This window comes from Electrona antarctica (assembly GCF_951216825.1).
Source record: "Electrona antarctica genome assembly, chromosome: 1".
NCBI classification, from domain to species: domain Eukaryota; kingdom Metazoa; phylum Chordata; class Actinopteri; order Myctophiformes; family Myctophidae; genus Electrona; species Electrona antarctica.
The window spans coordinates 53,677,842-53,700,582 of record NC_136806.1 but is presented as its reverse complement, the minus strand read 5'-3'; the positions used below and the strand labels follow the sequence as shown (position 1 = coordinate 53,700,582).

General features: G+C 44.9%; 1 protein-coding gene across 1 annotated transcript; it reads right to left on the bottom strand.

Annotated features, from left to right (window-relative positions):
* Positions 1-481: 481 nt before the first annotated feature.
* bend4 (BEN domain containing 4) lies at positions 482-21,186 on the bottom strand (the record flags this gene model as incomplete). Its single annotated transcript, XM_079497420.1, has 7 exons — positions 482-714; positions 1,885-2,125; positions 4,033-4,059; positions 7,934-8,025; positions 8,440-8,728; positions 11,072-11,418; positions 20,631-21,186. The coding sequence occupies 7 exons, from the start codon at positions 21,184-21,186 to the stop codon at positions 482-484; spliced, it is 1,785 nt and encodes a 594-aa protein (XP_079353546.1).
* Between the last annotated feature and the right edge of the window lie 1,555 nt (positions 21,187-22,741).

Below are 22,741 nucleotides of genomic sequence, written 5' to 3'. Positions count from 1 at the left end.
TTTGTTAGACATGCTAACAGTCCGACATGTGGCTCCCGACATGTGGCAGGTTAAAACAAACCCTTGGCAGGTTAAAACAAACCCGTGGCTCCCGACATGTTAGACATGCTAACAGTCCGACAGGCATTCGTCCGACAACGCCGTCGCTCCCGACATGCGTGGCCGGTTACAACTAACCCGTGGCGGGTTAAAACGAACATGTGGCTCCCGGCATGTGGCAGGTTAAAACAAACCCTTGGCAGGTCAAAACTAACCCGTGGCGGGTTAAAACTAACCAGCGGCTCCCGCCTTGTGTGGCAGGTCAAAACGAACCCATGGCAGGTTAAAACTAACCCGTGGCTTCCTGTGAGGTTATAGGTTTAGGGTTGGGTTTTGGGTAGGGAGTCGGACTCATGACTGTAGTACTGTTAGTACGTCGGCCCAAACACATGCACAGCCCTGGGAGGTGGGGACGGGGGACGGGGACGGGGGTTCACCACCCTCAGTCCGCCTGGCCGTTTTGGCATCCTTTCAGGTACAGTTCGTCTTGGGAGAGGTGGCCGTCGAAGGCCTCCATGTAGAGGCTGCTGGTGCTGCTGCCGCTGCTGCCCAGGAAGGTGCCCACGGCGCGGCCCTGGCGCGCGTGCCCCACCGCGTCGCTGAACACCTTGTTGATCTGCTCCTCGCTCGGCATCCACCAGTCCGGGTTGGAGGCACAGTGCATCCGGATGAACTCTGGAGGAATATAACAATCACACCCGTGTGAAATGAGGGGCGGTCTTATCATTGTACACATCATCATGACGTAAAATAGACACTGTTGGGCTCTATTTCCGTCCATGCTAAACCCCTTATACCGGTACCTAAACTTCTTTGCCTTTTTTTTACTATTTTGAAAAAAGGTTTTTGAATAGTTAAAATAGCCGATCTACAAGCTCACAATGTGTCGATGTAGATCGGCTAGTTGTACTAGCAGTTAGATGGCTAGTTGTACATGGACGAAAATAGAGCCCACTATGCCGATTTGCTCAGACACTATGACGTAATTTCTCCATTCATTGTCAATGGGAATTGAATGTTTGTGTAGGACAAACATAGACACTAATGGCTCATTCATAGTCTGGATTTTCGGTGGTGAGGTGACCACCGCACTACAACATGACGTCACGAGCCGCAGTGAAGAGCAAACCACCGCCACCGCCCCAGTCCTGTTTTTACTCACCACCGCTGAACGTTATATCAGCTCCGGTGGTCAGCTCACCACCGGAAATCCAGACTATGAATGAGCCTTAAGCCAATTGCTCAGACACTATGAAGTAAAATTCTCCATTCATTGTCAATGGGAATTTAAAGTTTGTGTAAGACGGAAATCTACACTAATAGCTGAATATAGGTAAAAATAATCACACTCGTATGAAGTGAGTGGCGCCTTCTTTGGGGGGTGCATATGTTGGTTAGACATACTAACAGTCCGACAGGCATTAGTTCGACAACACCGTCGCTCCCAACATGCGCTGCCGGTTACAACTAACCCTGTGCTGCAGGTTAAAACTCACCCGTGGCTCCAGACATGCGTGGCAGGTTAAAACTAACCCGTGGCTTCCTGTGAGGTTAGGTTTAGGAGACATACTAACAGTCCGACAGGCATTAGTTCGACAAGACTGTGGCTCCCGACATGCACTGCCGGTTACAACTAACCCGTGGCAGGTTAAAACTAACCCGTGGTTTTCATATCGTAAATATGGTTGCTAACATGGGTTAGCGACTATAGCGCTGTGGGCGTGTCCACATAAAAACTACATTTTAACAAATTCCTAACATAATAAACTCCTTACATAATAATAATACCTGGTGATACATGTATTGTTTTTGTTATTATTATTTTCGGCCGGTGTTGTCGTATACCTCTGAGGCAGCTGACTTTGACGGGGTTGAGCGGTCGTCTCTCCACGCCGGGCTCTCCGGAGTGGACCGAGCGCTTCCTCTTGCCCAGGCCACACGAGTACTTGAGCTCGTCCGTGGTGAACACGAAGCGGATCAGGTAGCGCAGCAGCCGGCGGCCGTCCTTTTTGGAAGAGTTCACCGCCTCGTCCCATTGCTTGTTGGAGATGAAGAGCGGATAGTTCCCCAGGAGCTGTTTGCTGCCCTGGAAGAGGAAAACACAAAGTGGAACAGGAGTTGTTTACTGCCCTGGGGCCTGTTTCACGAAACTTGGATGAACTAATCCAGGATTTAAGACAAAACCAGGCTTGTTAAATCCTGGTCTGTATAGCCAGGGGCCTGTTTCACGAAACTTGGATTAGAGATTAAACCGGGATTTAACAGATATCCTGTCTTAATATATCCTGGATCAGCTTTCATGGTTTCACTGGTTTCATGAAAGCTGGTTAATCTTCCCAGATACATTTTGCCAGTTAACCTGGATATGTTGAGGCTTGATTCGGTTTCATGAAAGCAATGCCACACTAGTTACCATGGAAACTAATGCTGTGGATTTAGCCTGCTCCGGACCAGGCTAACAGCCAGGTTTAACCTAATCCTGATGTCTTTACTGTTCATTAAGCAGTCAATCTGATGATTCCAATGATTCTTTCCACACTTATTCAATTATTATGGGTTTATGTTGCCTTATTTTTATCGGTCTGCATTAAAGGACTAATTTAAGCATATACAAAATCAAATATCAATCAAATATATAGGCTGCACAATCTCATCATGACAGTATGTGAGCTTGTAGATCAGCTACTTTTGGTGAATGTTCTCCCAGAATAGGTGGTGGTGTAAGGGTAAGAATAATTATTATATTATATTATATTATATTATTTGTAAAAGTGAAAACTACTAAATATTACCATTACTCATTTCACCCACTATTGAACCCATGACCCACGGTTCACTAGACTGGCCCTTGTCTGGTCAACATTCCCCTTCTCCAAATGTAGCTGGGGAAGGTAGGGAGCTACAATATGGCCAAATATCACGATGCTACATTATCATTATGCTTACAATATTAATAATTTTGTTACATTTATTATGACGATTTCATTGAAGTTTTAAGTAGTGGTAAAATGTAGACTATATTTTTGGGGTAGTTAATCATTCAGTCTATCCACTATTGAGACTATTTTCTCTCTTTAATTACAGCAGCAGTATTTATTTTAGAAGCTTAAATCCTTGTATCATTAAGTCTGTAATAGATTAGTAAAGATACTGAGATATACAGAAGGGGGGCAGTAATGCAACTATTAAGGATGCCGACTGCCATAATACCCCACGAAGAAGAAGGATCAGTAAATCTGTGTTCCACCGAATGGGTCTAGTGAGAAAGGGCCAGGCTGTGTATTTAGCCAGGCTTGATGATCCTGGCTCGCCAAATCCGCCCATTTTAAGCCTCGCTTGGCTTTAGTGGAACGGAATAAACCAGGCTGTACAGACCAGGATTTAACAAACCTGGTTTTGGCTTAAATCTTGGATTAGTTAATACAAGTTTCGTGAAATAGGCCCCAGGTTCCCAAACCCAAACTAAAACAACAAAGATCTTTCATTCATACAGACTGAGACATGGGGACACTTTCAACATGCCACCCTGCCTCCACTATACCCTGCTCAAAAAGACACTTTTCGTTGCTGTAGGGCAGAAACCTAACGTATCCACACATTTTGAGCTTGTCGATCTGCTATTTTTGAATCCTGAAAAGCAACAGTTTTGGACATGTTGAGGTTTCCACCCGACAGAGAGGTTTTGAGACACTTGGACAGTAAAGTACACACTGGAATACCTAGCTACTACTCATTTGTCCAATGTCAAAACCAAAGCCTGTGACTGGCACATATTATATCCCATTAATCATCAAAATGCATGAATGCAGTACGAAACAGAAACCGGAGTGGGGTGCATACTTAGTTTTAGTTGTAGGACTATTGACTGGTCTAACCAATGACTAGTCTAAACCAAAAACTGTCTAAACTAAGTACTGCACCCACTGGAGTAATATGTGTGTGTCAGCCCATTGCAGGCTTCAATGTAAACACCATTGTGAAAACATTACTGACCTCAAAGACTGTTTGGTGTTCTTCTTCCTGGAGAGAGAGAGAGAGAGAGAGAGGTTTATTTAGATCTACGCTTCTGACTAAACCTCCTAAGTCCATTGGATCATCAAACTGTCGTTCAAACCACCTAACTCCAACTCAGTTTTATTTATTTTTGTTTTTCGTCTGATAGACATAATAACAAATATAGCTGCAAGCAGCGATAAAGCGGGACCAAGATAGAAGAAGAACAATGCGCAATAAGAACAACACGCACAAATGAGACTGACGAGCTGAGTTGTCGGTACCGGGATTTGAACTCACAACCTTGTGGACCGAAGGCGGGAGCTCTACTAAATGACCTACACAGAGACAATCAGTGAATACATTGTAAACTGTAAAACCATTTACTGATTTGGTAACAAGAAGGTGTGTCCTCATTTTGGGCATGTCTTTAACCATTACTACAGTGTGTTTTCACGCACAGTTAAAGTGTGTGTGTGTGTGTGTGTGTGTGTGCGTGCCTGCCTGCCTGCCTGCCTGCCTGCGTGCGTGCGTGCGTGCGTGCGTGCGTGCGTGCGTGCGTGCGTACAAACTTCTCTTTGTGTGTGTGTGTGTGCGCGTGCGTGCGTGCGTGCGTGCGTGCGTGCGTGCGTGCGTGCAAACTTCTCTTTGTGTGTGTGTGTGTGTGTGTGTGTGCGTGCGTGCGTGCGTGCGTGCGTGCGTGCGTGCGTGCGTGCGTGCGTTAGGCAGACATTCGTTCATAACCATGGATTTGGATTGAAGATCATCTCTTTAGTTTTTGTGGTGTTTAACATAAGGTGGCAATTATCACACCAGTCTTTAAAGTTATTGATCTCACTGATATAGCCCACAACAATATGTACAAATAAGACTGACAAGCTGAGTTGTCAGTAGCTGGATTTGAACACACAACCTTGCGGTCCAAGGGCAAGAGCTCGACTGACTGAGCTACACGGAGACAATCAGTTACTCCATTGTTAAAAGGGAAATCATTCAGTGTTAGTTCAGCATAAGTACTCAAACTTTAGTGTGTGTGTGTGTGTGTGTGTGTGCGTGCGCGCGCGCAATTTTCATTGGCTCATAAAAACTTCATTTTTTCACTTAACAAAAATGTGCTACGATTATTTGTCCGTATATGTCCAAAGTTCACGTGTAGACGTTTTCGTGCATTTTGAGCAAAGATTCTGGGAGGAGTTACATTTGAACTGTTTTTCATATAATTCAAAATGGCGGGTGATCTAAAGGTCAGAGGTCAAAAGTCAGAACAGGAAAGTTGTTCGGCATGAGGAGACACATATGTGTATCAAAGTGTCATTGCCAACGGTCAAACGGTTCATGAGATATGCACGTTCAAAGTTTGCAAGTTTGCACGTTTTGCATCAATTGAGTGCTATAGCGCCACCATTTGGCCAATCATGATGGGCTTCGCAAAGTCACCATTTGGCATGGTCCTCTATCATGTTGACAAGTTTTGCGAAAACCGACTGCACGGTTCAGTCAGAACAGCTATTTTTGGCGGAAGGAGAATAAAATAAAGCACTGATCATAAAATTCAAAATGGCGGGTGATCTAAAGGTCAGAGGTCAAAAGTCAGAACACGAAAGTTGTTCAGCATGAGGATACGCATATGGGTATCAAAGTGTCATTGCCAACGGTCAAACGGTTCATGAGCTATGCACGTTCAAAGTTAGCATTTTAAATTGAGCGCTATAGCGCCACCATTTGGCCAATTGTCTTGGGCTTCGCATATTCACCGTTTGGCATGGCCCTCTACCAGATTACAGCGTTTCGCGAAAACCGACTGCACCATTCAGTCAGAACAGCTATTTTTGGCGGAAGGAGAAGAAGGAGAAGGAGAAGAAAAATAAACACAAAAACAAAGAGTGACCAAAGTCACTGCGTGACTTCTTGGTCCCTAACTATCTCCACATTAATGGTCAAAAACCTCCAAACTGGGGCCCCCGCTGGCCTATAGTTTTCCAGGTGCATGCCACATATGGGCTCTGGCCTGACCCATTCATGACAACCTTTGCTGCATGTCTCTCCCCCTGTCTCCCTCCCTCTTTCCTGTCCGTCTTCACTGTAACTATCAATAAAGGCACAAAAGCCATTGGAGCTGGGTAAAGTGATGATAAGGACACATCTAACAATGTATAAAGTCACCATACCAACTTTGATGAGGCAGTATTGTGCTGTTTTAAAAACATTTATTTTTTTAATTTACAGAAAAGTTAATATTTTGGACATAGTTGGTTTCTGCCCGGCAGCAGAGATATACTGTATGTGAATAATAAATACATACAACAAATCTATATGGGATTGAATGTGTTATAATTCTACGTGCATGCGTGAGCTATGGCAGATGAAAATGATCCAATGGCAGATTCAGTAAAGGTCTGCAGTAAATCATTGGCACTTCCAGTAAATCATTAGAGGTCCCCAGCGAAATGTGTTAATATATCACAATCATTTTAACCACTTTACTATACATCGGGCTATTTGAAAACAGGCGACCTACAAGTTCAAAATGCATCGCATCGCAACACATTTTGAGCTTGTACATCTGCTATTTTCAAAACAATCTTGAAGGAATGTGAACATTTTTGAATAGTTATGAAACTGTACAAAATTCCCTATAGCAATTAATTTAGTGCAGGCATGCTTTAGGCACTTCCAGTTCCCAACTTGCACTTTAGCTGAGGCCCTCTGAGTAAAGAGGACCCCAGTTGTGTTTGAATGCAGATGCAGCTACTGTATGAACCAACATGGGTTGATCAATTCTACTGCCAACATCTTTATATGGAAACCCCTAAAGGGCCTTGCAAACGGGGAGCGAGGAACGCACACGTTGTTGCCTGGATCAACGACAGGTCTGCTACAGGTCTGTTCAAGAGGGGCGCGACAACGCAAGCGTAAACAAAAAAGCTAAACCGAATCCAGGTCTGGTGAGTCGCGGGCGTGTGCACGTAACGACCACGCGCGCAACAAAATCACAGGACCGCACTCACGTAAATACGCTTGCGTTGTCGCACCGTGACTTCTCCGAGCAAAAACGCAGGTCTCATTGAAAATGAACTATAGGCGCGTTTTATCGCTCCCCGTTTGCAAGGCCCTTAAAGCTACAATCACGGGCCTGGGACGTGGCTCAGCGGTCCAGGCACCTTGGCTGGTAATCCAGTCTGGCAGTGTGCCGCGGGTTTGACTCCCGATCCCGACGGCCTTCACTGCATGTCATCCCCCCACCTCTATCCCCATTTCCTGTCAGCCTACTATTTATAAAAAACTATAAAATAAAGGCGAAAGCCACAAAAAAAAAACATAACATTTTTTTTTTTTTTAAAGCTACAATCACGGTGTCATCTTTGATCCCCTCTTTGACTGGCGCCCTGTGGTGGGCACAGCATCCTGAGTATTACATACCCTTTTAAAGGCTATCCTTTCTAATAAAACCGCAGGAGGCCTTGGACGTGTATACACGTCTTTAGGTATTTTTTATTGATTGATATATATATATATATATATATATATATATATATTATTTTTTTTGGTTGGCCTTAACTTCTGCACCGTACTCGCATGTGCGCTGCCGTTCACTTCCTTGTTTGCGGCCCGATTAGAATGGCTCGTAACTCGAAATCTAGGGAGCTCTCCATGGTTTTGACTAGAAGGAAAATGAATGTTCTGTCTTCATTTCTGACTTCAGCATGCCTCTCGTTTGGAATATAAACGCGTCTAGAGAGACTTTAGCGTGACCAGCATGAGGTAAGAACGGAAGATTATGCCTCCCGGTTTTGGGGGGGAACGGAAGGTGGGGCTTTTCAGAGTAAAATCTGCCATATCTGCTGGCACTCTAGCGCCTTTATTTTGAAGAATTTCCCGGCAAAGGTAGTGTTAACCTCACTTCAACAAGCTGCTCCTCTGGCATGGGCTGAACCAGCTGGTTATGGAATTGGAGAACAGTCTTGAAGTAGTCCAGCACATTTTGACAGGGCACTGCAAGAAGAAAAAAAGGTTAATATTGATTGATTGATTGAATACTTTAAATTAGTCAGAAATGTAAACAGTAAAGAGTACAGTAAAGCACTTAGGGCCCTATTTTCGTCAGTGCCTAACCCCTTATCCCTAAACTTCTTTGCCTTTTTTACTATTTTGAAAAATACTAGAAAATTGTTCAACTAGCCAATCTACATCAACACGCTTGTAGATCTTGTTTGTTTGAACTATCCAAAAGTGTTTTTCAAAATAGTAAAAAAGGCAAAGAAGTTCAGGGATATGGGTTAGGCACTGACGAAGATAGGGCCCCTCGTCTACAAGGATATCACTGATATTCAGGTCCTGAATGGAATAGCACGGTCTGGACCCCCTCCCACACTCGGTTTTGACTCGGACTCGACAGCGCTCTCGTACCCGGCACCGTGTCCAGCTTGTTGCGGAGCTCCTCGTTCTCCTGCTGCAGGGACAGCACCTCCTGCTCCAGCTCCAGGCAGCGCGGGCAGCAGCTCTCCTCCTCCTCCTCGTCCTCCTCGGGCAGCGTGGACGACGGGTGGCCGTAGGACTCGGACGGAGTCGGCGAGCTCCAGCCTCCTCCTCCTCCTCCTCCTCCCAGGGTGGGGCCCTCTGGGGAGACCCCAGACCTGGGCTCGGCCGGTGGGCACCGCTCGTCCTTTAGGCCCCCTGCGACGGCCAGGTGCGCCTGCTGCGAGGGGGGTGGGGGCATGATTGTCATGGTCATTGTATCGGCAATATATCGACCTAAATAAATATGCAATACCGAATAATATATTGTTGCTGTTGGGCAGAAAACTCCCCTTCCCTCCCCTTCCCTAACCTCTCCCTCTTAACCATCATACAACAATGTATGAACAGGTGTGGGCACGGCTTCAGTTCATGTGGGTTGTGCTAAGGTTAATGAACTGGTGGGTGTGGCCACATAAAAAAACATAATTGTAACACTTTTTTGACAAGAATCTTCCTCCTAGTATAATCATAATACCTAATGATCATGTTTGGGGGGGCGGATCACAGCACTCTGTCTAAAACTGGTATGCAACTGGTCAATTTGACCATGCAATTACTCAGTGATCGGATATCGCCCAAAATGTCGGTATGCAGAACAATTGTTCATTATACTACATTGTTATTGTGGTTGCTTATATCTAAAGTTTATATTTTGCCATACCTTGATATGCAAGAGCCTAGATGTCTCCACTATGCCTGATAGCTATTGCTTTGGTACCGCCTATACCATATATTGTTATGGTTCTGCTTGTCCTTGTAGCAGCTAGTAGAAGTATGGTTTGAGACCTGTGCTCTTTGGCAGAACTACCGTACCACCGGCCTGAGTGCTACTGCAGTGGTTCCCAAACTTTATCATGTCAAGGACCCCCAAATTGACACTAATTAGCCCGCGGACCCCCATTTGAAAAGATATGCCCGGGACCTCCCATAAGAGAAGGTTTTTACGGCTCTAGCAGTGATTCTCAAGCCGTTTAATTTCAAGGACACCCAGTTTGTCATGCAGACCCCCTTTTAAAACACTTTAATTGCCCGGGGTTATTTAATCCATTACATGAATGCGCCCATATGATTTATAAACACGGACCCCTTTTCCGGACCGACCGGCGGAAGTTGATGATGTGTGTGTAGCAGCTAACAATAGCCACACCACTCTAGAGTCGATCGACAACAATGGGAGACAAGAATAAATCTATCGAGACTAGCGACTGGACCGCGGAGCGCCGTCTAACACAGGATCTTTTTTCATAAAAAGACGGGATGATTTAGATTGCGAGTTATGAACGTTTTAAGATTTTCGTTTTCATCAGCTAAACAGAGGAGGGAGTTTTTCGATGACGTCTCACTCTTGCGCGTCACCGAGGATTGCCCAGGAGGCGCGCCTGGGCTATAGAGCCATGCGATCCGTTCTCAATAATCTTCGTCTTTTGGACAATACTTCGTCCTGGGCGTCGGGCGTTACTAATAGAAAGGACAAACAAAGTACTTTGTCCTGGGCGATGGGAGTGTTAATAGCATCTCTGGGACCCCAATGTATATTGTAAAATTATTTAACTCTGAGAGTGTACACTCTCTAAGTTACAGACGCATAAGGGTCCATTTGGTTCCTAATTATCATTTAGCTGGGGACCCCCTGGAACTCTCTCAAGGACCCCTAGGGGTCCCCGGACCCCACTTTGGGAACCACTGTGCTATTGTACTTCTCCCCCAAGATGCATCATGAGCTTTTAGATTGGCTATTTTCAATACTTCTATAACATTTGGTTTTTAATTTCTTAGATTTTTCTTTTATTTCTTCATGAAACTACTGAATTAAATTTATTCAATCTATTTTTAATTCATGCTAAACTTTTTGGGGAATCTTTTTTTTTTTTAAATATCTTTAAATAATAATAATTAAAAACCAAATGTAGGAAACTAAAAATGTGTAGGACACAAATGTGTCCGCGACCCACAAATGGGTCCCAAGTGTTTGGGCTTTAAAGCATAACCATCACCACCTGTAATATTGTCTCGACTCCTATTGCCTCAAGTCAAGACAAGAGTTGAGACGAAGAACCATTTAAGTCCATAACAATTATCCATCATTTATAAATTATGGATAAGGGTTCAGGACAGTTGGGACTTTTTAAGGCAGGGGTTCTCAACGTTTTTGGCCGGGGACCCCCGGAAATGCTTTGGCAATGTCTCGGGACCCCCGCCCCCTCCCGACCCCCAATATAAATTGACTGCTACAATAACCTTAACCCATTTTGGGCGGGAACCCCTTTTGGTGTTTTAAGCATTATGTTATAATTTAGCTATTGAAAAATAGTCTGCTATTTTTGAAAAATCGTGAAAAAAAATAATAATTTGGGGACCCCCCAAACTAATTTGGCGACCCCCCGAGGGGTCGCGACCCACGGGTTGAGAACCCCTGTTTTAAGGAGGAGGCAGGATAAACAATGGACTTAAATGGTTCTTCGTCTCGACTCTCATTTTCCACTGATTGATCCAGATATCCACGGCAGGCGCATCCCTATACCTGCTGCTGTTGAGGCCCCGTCAGCAGGTAGGTCTGCAGGGAGTCGGTGAAGATGCGGAGGAAGGCCGAGGTCTGCTGCTGGTTCCACTGAGTCCGCTGGGTATCCTGGTCCGGCTCGGTGGTGGAGCTGCTTTCCTCCGCCCTCGGGGGCTTCCCCGCCACCAGGGAGGAGCAGTGGCCCCCCTGGAGGAGGGCCTGGCCTCCCCCACCCGGGCTGCCGCCCTCCTGCTTGATGTTGGAGGTGACCGCCGGGGAGGAGGAGGGGGGCTCCAGGAGGCGGCCATTGTTCAGGAGGCTGAGGACGCGGCTGCACTGCTGGGCAAAGGCGTCCAAGATAAGACGATTCTCTACGGAAAAATGTGTGAAAGACGTGGGGTGTTAGGTGTTTTTCTTTCTTTTTTATGTTTTTCTTTTTCTTTTTACTTAAATGCACCGTTTTGGGCATTTCCTGCTAAAAGCAATTTTTATGGCTAAACACCTCGCCTGATGACACGCTCAGGTGAGTTTCAGTGTCTCAGAAGAGAAGAGTACTAAGCTGCTATCCAGGACAACAGCCCCCCCCCCACAGCCCCCCCCCCCCCCCCCCCTGATTGTCATGGTACACGCACACACGCACGCACACACGCACGCACAGCAGAAAATCTAATCTGTACATTGAAACGGTACGCACTATAGGATGGGGTCAACATCTGTCTGAGAAGATTGGGAGTGACTGCAGTTCTTTATTGATAGGGTACAGTAATTTGACAGGAAAGGGGAAGAGAGACGGGGGGAAGACATGCAGAAAAGGCCGAGGGGCTCGGGACTTGAACCCGCGACACGCTGTCAGGCTGGATTATGGGCCTAGGTGCCTGGACCGCTCAGCCGCGGCCCAGGCCAGTGACTGCAGTTCTAACTGCAATGGGGAGTTCATTCCACAGTTTGGGGAGCCAGAAGGGAGAAGAGTCTGGGATGTGTGGAGCATAGATATTAAAAAAATAGATGCCTCATTGGCTGCTGCAGTTCGTTGTAGCCATGTGTGTTGACGGGAGGGCGGAAGAATTTACACTGGTACGCCGGAAGAGTGGACGGCACACTACGTCACACTGCCACTCAAGTGATTACTGGCCAATCACAGCGCATCTTTTCCGGGACTTATCAGACCCGAACATGCGCTCTGTGACGCACACTCATGCTTCCGTGGGGCTTCACAAGGAATCTCGGGAGTTCTTTGCCCTCCCTTGAGCACATACGCTCCAGAGCCGAAAGGGGCATCTACCTTTATATGTCTATGGTGTGGAGCGTTGTCCCGGATGTTTAAGGGAAGGTTCTGACAGCTTCCCTGCGTTAGCTGATCTGAGTGAGGGAAGGGCTTGTAGGGCTTTCAAGGTATGGGCGTGCCATACATTTGATTGCTTTGTAGGTCAACATCAGTGTTTGTACTCAGTAACTGGGGTAGGGTGTTAATTTATATAAAAAGTTAAAATATGGAGGTAAGAGGTTTCTTGTCCGACAGCAATGATAAACGCAAAAGGCAATTTGGCCCTTGCAAGTATGCGTATACTCGCGCGTGCGTATGTGCGCACACACACACACACACACACACACACACACACACACACACACACACACACACACACACACACACACACACACACACACACACACACACACACACACACACACACACACACACACACACACACACACACACACACACACACACACACACACACACACACACACACACACACACACACACACACACACACAGGGGTTGTGAGCGGCCCCCACTGCTCTGCCAGTCACTGAGACGTGTCTATCGGCCTGGCACAGATGCGTGTCGCATTTATTAATATGCACACGGTCTCCGTTTACCCGTGGAGATGTATCTGATATCCCCCTCCTCCTCTCGGCCCGCTTCCATGGCACTGCGTGCCTCAGAGAGCCTCATAAAATTTCATTAAATACAACATGCTCGGCGGAGGCACATTTATGAGCCCCATTTATTTTAATCACAACTCTTTGGGACGGCTTTTAGATGCAATTTGCATTATTGCACGCCGAACTCGTGGCTGGGTCCTTGGAAAATGAAAAAGATGTCAAATTATTTGAGACAAGCAGAGGAGAAGAGCCGTGATCAGGTTTTTATTGTTTTCTTACCAATACGTATGTAACAGAAGATTGTACAGTACACTACACTACACTACACTAGTGATTGTACAGTACACTTTTTTAAACCGACATTTAGGGTCTGGGCGGCTGGCATAGCTGTCTGGGCTTGGCTGGTAATCCAGTCTGGCAGTGTGCCGCGGCTTCGACTCCCGATCCCGACGGCCATCTCGATCTTCTCTAATGGGGGTCCCTGGCATATCTCTTCAAATGGGGGTCTGCAGGCTAATTAGTGTCAATTTGGGGGTTCCTTGACATGAAAACGTTTAGGAATGGGAACCACTGACCTATAGAGCAGGGGTTCTCAACGTTTTTGGCCGGGGACCCCCGGAAATGCTTTGGCAATGTCTCGGGACCCCCGCCCCCTCCCGACCCCCAATATAAATTGACTGCTACAATAACCTTAAACCATTTTGGGCGGGAACCCCTTTTGGTGTTTTAAGCATTGTTATAATTTAGCTATTGAAAAATAGCAGATCTACAAGCTCATAGCGCGCCACCGAGTGGCGCGCTACGAGCTTGTAGGTCTGCTATTTTTGAAAAATCGTGAAAATAAAATTTAAAAAAAAATCTTTTTTTGTTTTGTTTTTTTAATAATTTTGGGACCCCCTAAAATAATTTGGCGACCCCCCGAGGGGTCGCGACCCACGGGTTGAGAACCCCTGCTATAGAGCGTCACAGTCCTGCCCCCTTTCATGACGACGCCAGGCCCAGGAAATGATTCCCAGTGCATTTTTCCCATAGACATTTCAAAAAGTATTTATTTAAAGACGGTTACGCCGTGGACAAAGCCAACTCGAGTCGTGACAACTCATGACAACAAACACAATATTTTGGACCAAACAAATAATTACAAAGAAGAAAAACATCAAAAAATTGTGTTTGTTGTCATGATTTGTCACGTCAAGAGTTGGCTTTGTACGAGGCTTAAAAGGTCTTTAAATAAATACTTTTTGAAATGTCTATGAGGAAAATGAACGGGGAATCATTTCCTGGGCCCTGGTAGGGGGCGGGACTGCGACGCTCTATCGTCTATAGCACCTATACTTAGGTTGAAAGCATATGAGCTGCATAGCTCGTGAGGCTATAGGTTGAAAGTGGCACCATTTTTGGTACTAATAAACAGATCTACATGCTACTCTGTGTGACCATGCACATCCTCTCCTCACATGCTGCCTGCCTGTCTGTCTGTTTGTCTGTCTTCTACACAGCCAGTTTCACACCAACATGCACAACCCTCACCAACACAATGATTAATATAGCTGCAAGCAGTGATAACAGGGGACAAGCAATAAGAGAAAAAAACTAGAAAAAGTGCCCTTCTGGGCACAGGTCTCCACCAGGAGGATAGGACTGTGTGAGATGTTTGGCAAAATGTTTAGGATTAATATAAACATGTTTTTGAGGCATTTTGTTCCAAAAATGTGTTTTGCAAAAATCAACCTGTTGGTGGCGCTATAACAGGCCAATGTGAAAAGGATGGGATATATTCCTCAGCCTAGTAAGAAAATGTGTGAAAGATTTCACGTCAATTGCATGCTGAGTTCATGATTTGAGGCTTTTGTTCAAAACGGGGCAATCTTGCAAACTGTGAAAGCCAATTATAGCCAATTAGGATGGAATATGAAATATCGGACAGATCCGACTTGAGCACATGACCATAGAGATACTGTGTAACGATTTGTGAGATTTTTGGACAGAATCTGGAGGAGTAATATCAAAAAATGTGTTTTACAAAAGTCGGCCTCCTGGTGGCGCTATAAAAGGCAGATGTGGAAAATGCAGGTCAAAGGTTTGTCCTTGGCCTCTAGGGAGTGTGCATGCAACGTATCACGCAGATCTGTGCCGTTTTAGGTAAAAAATGTGAAAAGCTGCCTCATGGTGGCGCTATAACAGGCCGTTCTGGAAAATGTGGGGCAGAGGTTCATCGTTGGCATCCAGGGAGTGTGTGTGCAAAGTTTGGCATTGATCGGGCCAACGGTGCCGGAGATTAGCTGATAACGGACGGACGGAAGGACGGACGGACGGACGGAAGGAAGGACACACACACACACACACGGACGGAGTGCAAAACCTACTCTCTCCCCATGCCTTCGGCCTGGTGGAGACAATAAGGAACAAAATGCCAATACACTGACACGAAGCTAGACAGGAACGCCCAAAAACGTCACATCCGGTTTTAGCCTGGGGTAAGAATTTTCTATGGCTGCCAATGCAACTTGGTCCAATCCTTAATCACATACGGACAAACATCTATGCCGATGCTATCTAACTTGCGGAGGTAGCGTGCCTTGTCCACGGGCAACAGATCTTTCAACGTATGGCATTGCAAATACGTTTGATAATCGCTACTCTGCTCAATATTGTTTTGAAAATGCCGCAAATTGCATTGCAGTGAACGAGCGCAAATCACAACTTCCCCAGGGGGTGGGCGGAGTCTGTGCATATACACTGACAAGTGTCAGTGTATAATGTACAATAAGCCATAGATAGAACACTGAAGGAAAGATAAAGAAAACCATACAATTAACAAATGAGCATTTTAAATAGCTGACCCTAACTTCAGTAAAACTATACCTAAACCTAACCTGGTGTAAGTAAACATGCTTAAAGGGTAATACCACTTTTTGAGAGGTTTGGGTTGTTTTCTTACCTTATTATGGGCAAACTAGTCCATTCCATGAGTTATTTCGCTCCGTTGTGTTGTTTATTAGCAATTTAAGAAGTAAAACAGAAATAGAAAAGTCGCTCATTGACTTCCATTGTAATGGGGAAACAGCTCTCAACGTCACTCTTTTAGCACATAAACCAACGCAACAAAAGCTGATTCTGACAGGTTATGACATCAGGAAAACTCATGCGGTTTTATTTTCAATAAAAAATGTCAATGTTGTCTTGTTTTGACTAATTTGTGTAGAAAGAAGATCCGGTAGGCCTACGCCGACCAAATCACTGCTGTTCGCGTTGAGTAAAAAACGATCTGATTGGACCAAAACTGTACACCCACTCCTGAAGCGTATTATTGGAATGCCGTTGAGCCACGACGGGGACGTAAACTAATGGATTTGATCTCGTCCGCTTGTCACTAAAAACATACGCAATGGACGTGTTTGAGGGAGACACTTTAGAAGACACTTTAGAAGAAGTGTCTGTGTCTAGGACTGCTCGTATGCGAGGCTGCAGCTGGGTGCATCTCAAACAGCGTGGAGACTTGTTTACAAACGAAACCTCGCAAGATGTCCCTGCGAGAGTTGTGAAGGCCGTAGTACTGCTTCAGTATATCTCCGACTAAAATAGTAACTTTATAAATCTATCTTAAAAGACGAAAATAAAACCGCATGAGTTTTCCTGATGTGATAACCTGTCAGAATCAGCTTTTGTTGCTGTTGGTTTATGTGCTAAAAGAGTGACTTTGAGAGCTGTTTCCCCGTTACAATGGAAGTCAATGGGGTGGTATTTTTATTTCTTAAATTGCTAATAAACAACACAACAGAGCGAAATAACTCATGGAATGGACTAGTTTGCCCATAATAAGGTAAGAAAACAACCCAAACCTCTAAAAAAGTGGTCTTACCCTTTAATCCCCTCAAAGGTAATCACACTTAAGCATTTGACCTCCATTAACCTCAGAGGTTAATAAGCCAGACAAAATCTAAATATATGATTTAGAAACTGTATTTCTAGTAAGACTAAAACATAATGGCCCAGACTCTTCTTCAACAAAGATGGCGCAAGCAAACGTTCTTTGTTCTGTACTTATACATATACATAATTGTATGGTACAAAACACTGAAGTCCTTCAACCAGAAACCTAACCCTGAACTCAGTAAAACTATGTGGAATCATGATGATGATGTATGATGATGAGAACATCATTATACATGACATTCCGTGCTCAGCCAATCAGCTGAACACATTCTGTGCTCAGCCAATCAGCTGAACACATTCCGTGCTAAGCGGACAATACATTCCGGACTTAAGACTGACATACACACAAAGCTGTGCATAGGAGTGGCTATAGTGCCGCTCAAAAGGCTATACGCAATGCCTGTCTTCTAATTGGTAGCGAAATACTACTTGATACACGATACAATGATAACTACAATGACTGCATTAGGACTAACAAGTAATCTCATGTCAGTTCTGGACTACGGTGATGTTATTTATAGAAATGCTGCCCTTACGACTCTTCTACCCCTAGATACAGTTTATCACTCAGCACTAAGGTTTATTACAGGTGAAAACTATAGCACTCACCATTGCACCCTTTACGATAAAGTCGGTTGGTCTTCCCTCTCTAAGAGGAGAACCATGCACTGGCACCAGTTTATTTTTAAAGCCATTGATGGGAAGCTACCTCCATACATCACATTGCTGTTACAATGGAAAATAAATACTCGCCAGACCTGTTCAAGTGAATGGCTTTCTCTAGAGGTCCCATCCGTCCAATCAGAATTAGGTAAATCAGCTTTTTGCTTCGATGCCCCCACCACATGGAACACTTTACAACAAACATTGAAAATTAACACCCCAATATCCTATGGTCAATTTAATAACCTGCTTTTGAACCTCCCTACCTCAATATGTAACTGTTTTTAACTTGTGTTTTGTCTCAATGTCTGTATATTGATGTCTCTCCTTACATAGTTTTGATTTGTGTTTTATGTCTTAAACTGTTTCATAAAATGTATGTAATCTCGGCAGCATTGAAAATGAGGGAGAACCTCAATTGCTCTTTCGAGAATAAATAAAGGTTTCAATCAATCAATCAATCATAGAGATGAGTGATGTCATACTCCAAATTAACAATAATATGTACGTTGGAGACTGGAGATGACATTACTTGTTTTGTTACCCCCACGAATCAACCATGCATTAGCAGGGTCCAGATTTTGGCCCCAATCAAGTTCCGTGTTCCGGGCTAGTGTCGTTCACGGAGACTGAAGATGACATCAGATTTTTTGAGGGGCGCTAGCCCCTCCTATATACAGCTTTTGTCCACACACATCTCAATATTGCCATTGACAATGAAAGGAGAAATGAGGTCAAATGTCCGCCAAATATGACGTACATTTCGTCCTCACACGTCTCAATATTTGCCATTGACAATGAAAGGAGAAATTGGGTCAAATGTCCGCCAAATATGACAGAAATTAACAAACATTAAATGCCATTGACAATGAATGGAAAATTTATGTCATATGTAGACGAGCAAATCGGCTAACCAATCACATAAATTCAGTCATTCATTCATGTATAATGATAAGAGCGCCCCTGACTTCACACGGGTGTGATTTTTGTTTCGCTGATTGGCTGAAGGGGATAATTGTCTGTCAATGCTGTACTGCTGCAACCACCATGCATTAACAAGGTCCAGACTCGACACAAATTAATGTAAATGCGATTTCAAGGGGGAGTGGTTAACCAGGCTAGGCAGACCTAAAAGTCAGAGGTCCTTTGACGAATGACTGTGAGCTGCCTTCAGTTATTGAGCGATTCCCACAACCCTTTACCATATTGCCGAATTCCGTGGAAAATTACAACACATAACTGCCAAAACTGCAAAAAATGGGTCTTGTTACAAGTTACAAGTAGAAGTCCCGTATTCAAAATGTACTTGAGTAAAAGTACAAAAGTATCTGCATCAAAATATACTTAAAGTACCAAAAGTACCAAAGTACTCAACTCATGGTTCAGAATGTACGTTTTCAGTTCAAAATGTATAAAATAAATCTTTTGAAGGTAGGCGATCTACGAGCTCACAATGCATCGCATCGGGACGCATTGTGAGCTTGAAGATCTGCTATTTTCAAATGGCTGGAATATATATTATATAGGGCTGAAGTGGTTAGTGTGTTTTGTAACGATAATAAAACTAGTAAAGTTTCCATATACTGTAATTGTAATGGAGTAAAAGTACAATATTTTCCTCAGACATGTAGTGAAGTAGACCACTGCTCTTATGTATCTCCAATATTGTAACTTTGTGTTTTCTCGTAAATTAACACTGTACTTGATCATCATACAACAGCGTCACACAAAACTATAAAAAGTAGCAGATATACAGTACATGCTTGTAGATCGAGCTTGTAGATCTGCATCACAGCCTGTAGATCTGCTTGTAGATCTGCTTTTGCCATTTTTGAATTTGAATGCTGAAAAGCAACCGTTTTGGACACCTGGGCTTATGACTCACATCATGGCACATTGCAGGTGGACATGACACCCCAAATCTCATCTTGTATTCACTGACATGTATATAGTCTATAGCCTCGAGCACAATTTAACCGCACTAAACGTACTAAACTGTGCAGAAGATCGAACGGTTGCGGGTTGCTTGCCCGCAAAAGGACAATAAACACAGCATTAATATCTGTTTAGAGATGGGGATGTTTGATTTAGAGGAGCAGTATAGTATAGTATTGGGAATAGATTTGATTGTTTTCTTCTTAATGTAGGTTCCCATGGTGGACCCAGCCCTGTTCTCAGGAATCAATTTATTCATTTGAGAAGCAAATGAAATGAACAATATGGACTAAAATGAGGCACGTACAGTATACGCACGCACACACACACACACACACACACACACACACACACACACACACACACACACACACACACACACACACACACACACACACACACACACACACACACAATGTAATTATGGATTTCAGCATGCATAAACACTAGTTTCCATCGAGACTGCCCTCGCTCTCATACAACATTGGACCAATCGATGCAGAGAGAAGAAAATGGGAAAGAATAGGCTAGCTAATGTAGGAGGGAAAAAAAACAAAGGAGATGTTCTCAGCATAAATGTCATGTTTTCCTCAACCATTCTTGTGTGCTGAACACAGGCCTTTGGAATATTAAAAATCACACTTGTGTGAAGTGAGGGGCGCTCTTATCATCATACGTCATTACATTCCTATGAGAGAGGGTTACAGGGGTCCCCGGAAGTTAACCACTTTGTCTACATTGGTTATTTGAAAATAGCCGATCTACAAGCCCACATCGCACCACGATGTGATCGGTTGTGAGATTTCATTGCATAATATGCTTTTTCCCAACAAATCTTGGAAATAATGTTCAACCACACAAATCGACATCGTATGGGGGAATTAGGGGTTCCCTAGCTGGCTCAAAATCATGGCAAAGAGGCCTATACATTAATGTAGGACTCCAAATGATGATATTTGAGATGAGAACCATAAGCCTAAACCTAGTCTATAAGCCATCCTAGGCTACAGTGCACACCTTGAAGTGGGCTCCCTCCCTGTTCCCTAAACTAGGCTACTCTAGTCTCTCATCAGTCATCACACACTTTTCTTTTCTTTTTTAAGTTTTCCAAGCATACATTTCTTCACACACATTTCAAAAAGAAAAAAGTTTGGAAACCAACCTGAGCTTATGCCGTACGTGCAGTCCGGGGACTCGTGGCTGCTGAGCGCGGCTCTTCCAGGCGCATATCTGGAGTCATGGCTACCCGCTGAGAGGCTGCTGCTGCTGGCCCGTCTCTGCTGCTGCTGCTGGCTGCCAAGTGATGCTGCTACGCTGGATGTCGCCGCTCTGCTGCTACTTGGCCTGTTCTCACAGGGGAAGCGGTGTGGATGCTGCTGACTGCTGCTGATGGTCGCTGTGCTGGTTGTGGCGGCGGTCTCATGCTGCTGGCTCTGCTGGAGCCGGGGCGACGATGCTGCCGCCGCCGCCGCTGCGTGGTGATGGTGATGCGGCTGGAACGGATGCGCCTGCCCGGGGTGGTAGGTGAAGTGGTGTCCGCCGCCGTCGCCGAACAGAGGGACCTCGACCACGGTGGATCTGTCAAAGCGCGACTTGCCCGCGGCGGCGGACCTCTTGTTGTTGTGGAGGGGCTTGAGGGTGCTGTAGGGACCCCGCTGCTGGCGGCACATCTTCGGGGCGCAGGGTCCTTCGTCCGCGGGCTGCATCTCTCCCTCCATCGCGGCCAATGTGTCATCAAGAAAGACAACGCACACCCACCGTCGGTCCCGTCCTGTATGGTCGCTATTGTCGCGTCCTTGTGTGTGTGTGTGTGTGTGTGTGTGTGTGTGTGTGTGTGCGTGTGTGTGTGACTGACTGACTGACTGACTGACTGACAGACAGGCAGGCCTGGCCTGGTGTGTGTGTATGTGATGTGATGATGTGATGACTGGGGTTGTCTATTTTCGTCACCGAGCCGTCTGGCTTTGGTCTGTCTCTCGCTCATACACACACACACCATAGCCTAGTGGCCGGGGAAGGGTGGGCTTATTTACTGACAAACCCCCTGCTCCAATCCCCAGACAGACAGCAGGGCCCGTTAATGGTGCCTGCCTGCAGGGAGACCGACACACACACACACACGCACACACACACACACACACACACATGGCAGGCGGGACTTGAGCGCCTCTGTCTCTTTATTCTAGTGTGATCATGATGATGTGTCCACTATGGAGCAGCTCTGGGCTCAATAACCAAGCAAGCCTGAACACAAGCTAAATGGAACAGAGCGAAATTCTACCAGTGATGGCAGAGGCCATTTTGTCGCTGACAAGCTCTAAAGTCAGCACTCAGCAGAGCCAGAGACTGAGAGAGAATATTTACCACACAGCTGCTCATCTCAGTGGCAGATGATTTAACTCCTGGAACCAAATGGACCCGTTAAGGTAGCCTATAGGCTGCCTATAGGCCTATTCTATTATTTAGTGTTCTCGAAATAGTAAAATGGAGAAGCATGTTCTGTGTTAAATCATAACAAATCTGATTGAATACAGACGAAATAAATAAATAAAATAATATTGCTATACTTCATTTGGCATACCTATCCTAAAAGTGTATTTCAAATGCATAGCCTATGCAATATGTTTAACATTCTATTTAAGATAGGCCTATAGGTAGCCTACCAAAGCTAAGATGTTGTATAGATGAATTAGAGGCCTCAGTTCACATGTACTGCCTATAGTAATGGCCTAAACCTATACTAATGCCAGCTAATGCTGCAACCAGGTGTTTGAAATGAGTTACAGCTTCAGTAAATCAATACTGCCTGGCAGGATATAGGCCTAATCCTGTGTGAATAAGAAGAAATGACAGTCATATACTATAGACTTCACTAGAGCAATGGTTCCCAAAGTAGGGTCCATGGACCCCCAGGGGTCCTTGGGGGAGTTAGGGGGTCCCCAGCTATATTGTTTGGAACCAAATGGAACTCTGAGAGTGTACAAATGGAACCAAATGCACCTTAACAGGTCCATTTGGTTCCATTAGGCTACCGATCATTTCAATCAATCAATATACCCGTACTGTGAAAAAGATCTGGAAATAGATAGACACACACCAGAACAAATATGTCCATGGAGACAGCGGAACAAAAATGTCCATGCACAGACTGGTCCCATTTGGTGGAGGGGCAGGTGTTTTTTTCTTGTGTGCTCCATCATTTTTGCACAGAGCGAGGTAGCCTATAGAGTGAAAGCATGAAGGGAGAGACATAAACATATAATAGGCCTACTG